Source organism: Triticum aestivum, chromosome 4D (assembly GCF_018294505.1).
Source record: "Triticum aestivum cultivar Chinese Spring chromosome 4D, IWGSC CS RefSeq v2.1, whole genome shotgun sequence".
In the NCBI taxonomy this organism is placed as follows: domain Eukaryota; kingdom Viridiplantae; phylum Streptophyta; class Magnoliopsida; order Poales; family Poaceae; genus Triticum; species Triticum aestivum.
This window is the reverse complement of record NC_057805.1, coordinates 155,099,158-155,104,944: the sequence shown is the minus strand read 5'-3', so window position 1 is coordinate 155,104,944 and position 5,787 is coordinate 155,099,158. Positions and strand designations below refer to the sequence as shown.

Genomic DNA, 5,787 nt, shown 5'->3' with positions numbered 1-5,787 from the left:
TGCAAGCTCTGGGAGTTAAACCGTGTTCTCTCATTTCTCAATGATGATCGATTCATCTGTTAGGATTCCATCTGTTATTGTAGAGCTTACCCCACTAAGCCCACTTAATCCGTCTAAGACTAGTCACAATGGGTAGTAACTTAGACTAGTAACATGTATATGTTACTAGTCAATGTTACTACCTCCACAATGGGTAGTAACATATGTGTTGTGTCATGCAACACTTCATTTATTATGTTGTAGACTCATCTTTTCTTGATATGTATAATGTTACAGTAACTAGCTATGTTACCACATGCCTCTCTTTCTTCATTAATTACATGCCACATCATCTATTTTGCCTAGATAAGTGTGATGTTACCACCTATGTTACTCCCACTGTGGGTAGTCTAAGCTTTGGCAGGCTTCCCGCTCACGCCCACCAAGTTGTATTGGGACGAGGTGGACACCCACGAGCAGTCCCACCTGCAGCCTTAACAGCAAATCACAAATCATGATGAATTATTTCAGAAGAATATTCCAGCGTGTATATTCAGATACACCGCTATTCATCAGGAAAAAGGACACAAAAGCAGCACATTCTCCCACATTCTAATTACACCACATCAACTTCTAGAATTCTGACCATATATGAGTTGGCTAAAAATATATTTTCCAACATTGTCTATGCTTGGTTAACAAAAAAAATGTGTTATCTGATACGATCCATGATTACAGATCATGCGCAAGAAATTGTCATCATGATCGACTCTTCTTTCCGTCCTGCCCAGATGGTTGCTTCATGTTAAGAAGATGATGAAGGCCGGCGATAACATGCTGCCTGCTAGTTGGAACTCCGGTTTTCGCTAGGGCTCTACCATTCTTGTCCAGGAGCACAAAACAAGGAACATATCTGACATCATAATGCAGAAGCTGCAAATATACATATAATTGTTGCTGTTAAAAAGCTGGAAGCATCAGACTTCAGAGTGGAAACGTCATGGATATGAAAGCATGAGCAGATATTGCAGTATATGAATATGGACAACCCATAGTACTAATAGCATCTTCAGTAACCACATGGTGTATGTCGTAACGGTAAGCAACCTCAAAACAAACAATGTCAAGAAAAATAGCATCTTCGGTGAGCTTGGTAAGCTGAGCCTGTGAGCCATAAAGGAGACTAGTATAAAAAAAATGTTTTCAGGAATTGTTACAGACTACTAACATGCAATAGAACTTTTCTGGAATGGTGAGAATTTTTACCCAATCCCTTCATGTGGGGAGGGAAGTTAGTTCAATTTCCAGAACATCACAAGAGATCAAGTCTAATCCCTATCTACCCTAAACGAATTGGAACCCTGAGTGGGTTGGTGGATGGTTTTGGGTGTCTGCGAGACTGGAACAGTTTGTAGTTCAATTTCAAAGAACTTAAGTCTAGCAACTGAGCAACCCTTTCTCCAAATGGGAAAGCAGAATGGGCCAATGTTTCTGCAGAAAACGACAGCAGTACTGCTGACACAGAAGAACCAAAGTAGAGATCAACCATGTTCGAAATGATTAGCAAGTCAGATATTCAAACAACCTTAACGCCCAAAATAACCAAATTTAGCATCAGTCAAGCCTCTGTTATACTTATCCTGAACTGCCGTCTGCTTATCCTTCAACTAAGCCCACCATCTTCATTGCCCAACTGCTTACTTCCAACTTTCCAAGCACTAGGGCTTGTTCCATCGTATTGACATGTGTTTGAAAACCTATGTGGACCTACTCACAAAGGTACCACTATTACTGTTTTAAAAAAAAGGATACCATTACTAGTAAATACTACCTAGCACCTTCGAATGCATGTCCTAGCCTTTTTTTTTTGGGCATATCAAATATCCGTAACAGAGTTCCTTAAAGTAAACTATAGCATATGCATCATACCGCTTGATCGATGCTAAGTAGAAGAAGAATAGCCATGTCTGTGCAGAAAGAGGATGTTGTGGACAAAGGGGCTACGGCGCTAGGAAAGGCAATAGGAGCATCGTGGCAGCAATACATTCGGCAACAATGGCCAGGACATCCGCCAGCAGCAAGACAGTCAGGTTGTTCGGGAGTCCAAAACTAACACTAGCAGCAGAATGCAGCAAGAGCCTAGGGCCCATGAGGATTAAGAAGTTGAATCATATGAAAAGAACAACATATTAGAGATTGAGCCAGATGGTAGATGTAGGTTAACCAAGGGTCTGTATCCCAGTCGACATAATCATTAATTGGGGTCCGGTCATCACTATATACTATATAGGCGTGGGCACTGTGTGTCTTGGAGATTAAGAACCATGTCTAATCCTCATTTGAAGTGCTCTCTCATGTATAGTTTATTTCTCCTTAGTCTAGCATGTCATACCCCTCATGTTGCACTCTCCGAGCCATTCATCTGCATGGTATTTACTCACTCCATCAGTAACCTTCAGATGATGAGAGGATAACACAGTTAGACGATTGGCTGTAACCTGACAGTCAGGAGGCATGTTCAAGTTGAACAAATTGTTGCTTCTACCGAGGCTACATTTTAGCAGTAACAAGAGCCTTCACCAACACACACTAATGACTGCAAACTATGTCCACTGATGCTACCATTGCAGTACATAAATCAGTGTAAAGTGTAAACACCACAACTCTTTGATCTCAAACAACGCAGCTGACTGTGGGTTGTGGAACAGGGATTGACATAACTACATCTAAGATAAGAAGCTCGTCCTCATTCATTTACCGTTTTATGAGTTAACACGTGGCTTTCAAGGAAGTGGAACCTAAAGCAGCAACTTTCAACACCCAATTCACATACGAACTGAAATGCAAGCACACCACAGGGTTTGAGTTAAATGAAAATAACTGCACCTAACTCTTCAATACCATCCCAGCATATGCTAACGAACAAAACTTATAAGCAACCAACCTTCTCCTGAAATATCAGTGTTTATAACCTCAGTTCTCTACAAATCACCACACAATGCACCAGCTCCGACAAAAAATAATTAGAGCAACGAGGCTAACGAGACTAATCCATCGATTGATAGGAAAATTAACAGCATAAATCTAGAGAATATGGATAGCAACGCAATCGGCATGAACAGGAGGAGACGCCCTCACCTCCGGGAGCCACCGGTCGTCCTCGGCGTCAGCGAACACGAAGCTCGCAGATGCATTGCCACCGTCCTCGAGCTCGCGCACGAGGCCCTGCAGCGATGAGCAGAGGCGGCAGCGCGGCGAGTAGAACTCCAGCACCGTGGTCGCCCTCGCGCTCGCCAGCGCCGCCGCCAGCGCCCGCTGCTCCGCGTCCCCGCGGTCCGCCTCCACCGGCGCGGTGCCCGGGTAACGCTTCCACAACCTCGCCCCATGACCTCCGCTTCCAGTGGAAGCGGAGGGGATGTCACCGGCGATGACGAGGCCTTGCGCGACGGTGGAGATAGACTTGGAGAGCCAGGGGCGCTCGAGGTCGCCGCAGGGGCTTGGGCTGGCGCTAGGGCTCGCATTAAGGCTAGGGCCCCAAGGCCACTTGAAGCAGACGAAGGGAGGGGGCTTCGCGGCGGTGCCCATCTCCTGTGGCCGGAGGCTGATCGCCGCCAGGGAGGAGCGGGGAGGTGTCGTTGAGCCGCTACGGACGAACTCAATTTGTGGGAATTTTACGTCTGCATATCAGGCGCTAAGGAATGCGGTAGATTACAGCAACTCGAACAAATGAATGGCGGACCGGTTCCACCGGGCGCAAATGTTCGTGCTGTCCGGCGTCTTTAGCCTAGGACGGCTTGCTAACAGGCCCGGCCTGACCCACGGGTTTCCCATAAAAGATCCCAATCCAGCTCCTCGCTTGGATTGTCTCGAAAAAAAAAGCTCCTTGGAACCCTAGTTCACTCAATCCCCTCTCTCGCTCCGTCCTTTCCTCTTCCCTCTCTGATTTCGATCCAATCCGACACAATGTCGAGCTCCGGCAGCCACTCCGGCTCCGTCCTCAACATCGACGAGGAGCTGGACTTCTGCATTGCCTTGGAGTGGTTCAAGGTGGACATCGGGGTAGCTCCGGATCTCCAGCGTCGCCGCAGCTTCAGCGACGGCGCTGCGCGGACGTCGGAGCTGACCCCTCCCGTCTTGAGGGCAGCACCGTTGGGGCAGCGCAATCCGCTCCGCCCCCGCGTCATCCCCTTCCCCCGCCGGTCGCTGCTCCGCGTGGCCCGCGATGGGTGCTAGTGCCCGTGCCGCCGGCCCGCATGCGCACCCCGGAATCAGAGGCACACACCGCTCGCCGCGAGAGGCAACAGGCAAGAGAGAGGGACGCAGCGGAGCAGTCCGCGCACCACCGCCGCAGGTTGCCGGCGGAGCCCAACAAGGACGAGCGGCTCCTCGCTAGGCTACCGTTGGTCGCTCATGACGGCGGAGACGCACGCTCACCGCCTACGGCAAAAGAACGCGAGGGCGCTCCGACTTGCCATAGAGCAGTCGGAGCGCGAGGCGAAGGAGGCAGCGGCAGAGGCAGGACAACGACGACGATGACCATAGTTCCACCTCCTCCTCCGACAACCAAGATCCTCCACCAACTGCGGACGCCTACAGCTACGCCGACGACCGGATGGGAAAATGCCCAGCGATGAAGTGGTGAAGATGCTCCTCCTCCTATGTTTATTATCGGTTTTTAGTTGTTGAACTTAAGAACTTGTCCGTCAATAAACTCCGATGATTTTTTGGATGATATACAGTTTGTTGATGCGCATTTGGTTGTCCGTTTGATGCCGATTTCGTTTTATGTTGTTTGATCACGTAGAGTAGCTCTTATGTTACATGCGTTGCTCTTGGGTAACATAGTAGAAACAAAAAAATCGCTCTACGATTGAGGGTGTCATGGACTAGGGGGTACCAACCTCGTTGGCCCACAGTCCATGGGTTGAGCTTACGACCCGCCTATCTCACGAGGAAGGACTCCAGAAGCCTTGAACCCCGACGTGATCAAGACGGACACCGTCGAAGACTTGGCGTGTACTTCAAGGACTGCTCCAACCATCGACGTGTTTATTCCTAGTTGACAACCGATCATGTGTAACCCTAGATACCCCCAGTGATGTAGGGTGGAACCCTAATAGGTGATCTTTTCACACTTGGAGGGGGGGAAGAGAGCAAATCAAAGAGAAACACAAGAAGAACTCTCAAATAGACAAGATCCAATCACACATATGCTAAATCCACATACACATAAAGAAGGTACGAGGATCCGAAGTCAACACAAGAGGATCCAAAGGGTAACTACTTCATCCCAATCCTTGGAGGAGATAGGTCTTCAATCCTAGAGAGATCTTCCCATGAAGGGGTCTTAAATCCACTTGGGGGATCTTCTCACATGGAGGTCTTGAACTCCATGGGAGTGGTAAGTGGATGAGCAAACCTCTATCTCAAATGAGCTCTAACCTTTGCTAACCCTAGAAGGAGAAGGGGTAGTATATTTATAGTGCTAGTACAAGTGGGGGCGAAAGGAGAGGGGTACATGGGCCTTTGGCCCGATCTCTGCGCACAACAAGGTGTCAGTTGTCCGGGCTGGGGGTGAGGGAGTCCTGGACTAGGGGGTCCTCGGGCTGCCAGCCTATCTCTTATGGGCCGGACAGGTGGGCCGCACTGAAACTGCTAGAAGGCCGAACTATGAGGTGACTCCGTATCCGGATAGGAGATCTTTGATGCCTTGGTGTGTCCTCCAAGTCATGATAAGAAGAATCGAAGTGATTATTCCTTCCTTGTAACCGACCATGTGTAACCCTAGTACCCCTGTTGTCTATATAA

General features: G+C 48.5%; 1 protein-coding gene across 2 annotated transcripts; it reads right to left on the bottom strand.

The window, feature by feature from the left end:
• Positions 1 to 481: 481 nt before the first annotated feature.
• Positions 482 to 3,760, bottom strand: LOC123096978 (uncharacterized). Of its 2 annotated transcripts, none has more exons than XM_044518762.1 (2): positions 3,118 to 3,750; positions 482 to 912 (listed from the first exon to the last, which is right to left on the bottom strand). In XM_044518762.1, exons 1-2 carry the CDS (start codon positions 3,562 to 3,564, stop codon positions 739 to 741), a joined length of 621 nt encoding a protein of 206 aa, XP_044374697.1. In that variant the 5' UTR covers positions 3,565 to 3,750; the 3' UTR covers positions 482 to 738. The 2 variants fall into 2 exon arrangements, with proteins under 2 accessions (XP_044374697.1, XP_044374698.1); XM_044518763.1 differs by lacking the exon at positions 482 to 912 and adding an exon at positions 926 to 2,432 and having other exon boundaries at positions 3,118 to 3,760.
• Positions 3,761 to 5,787: the final 2,027 nt, after the last annotated feature.

Bases quoted from the DNA above. Each gene is read 5' to 3' on its own strand.
- LOC123096978 (XM_044518762.1), bottom strand. From the start codon at position 3,564: ATGGGCACCGCCGCGAAGCCCCCTCCCTTCGTCTGCTTCAAGTGGCCT. The intron at 913-3,117 runs GTGAGGGCGTCT...GTATATTTGCAG, and splicing joins ACGACCGGTGGCTCCCGGAG to CTTCTGCATTATGATGTCAG.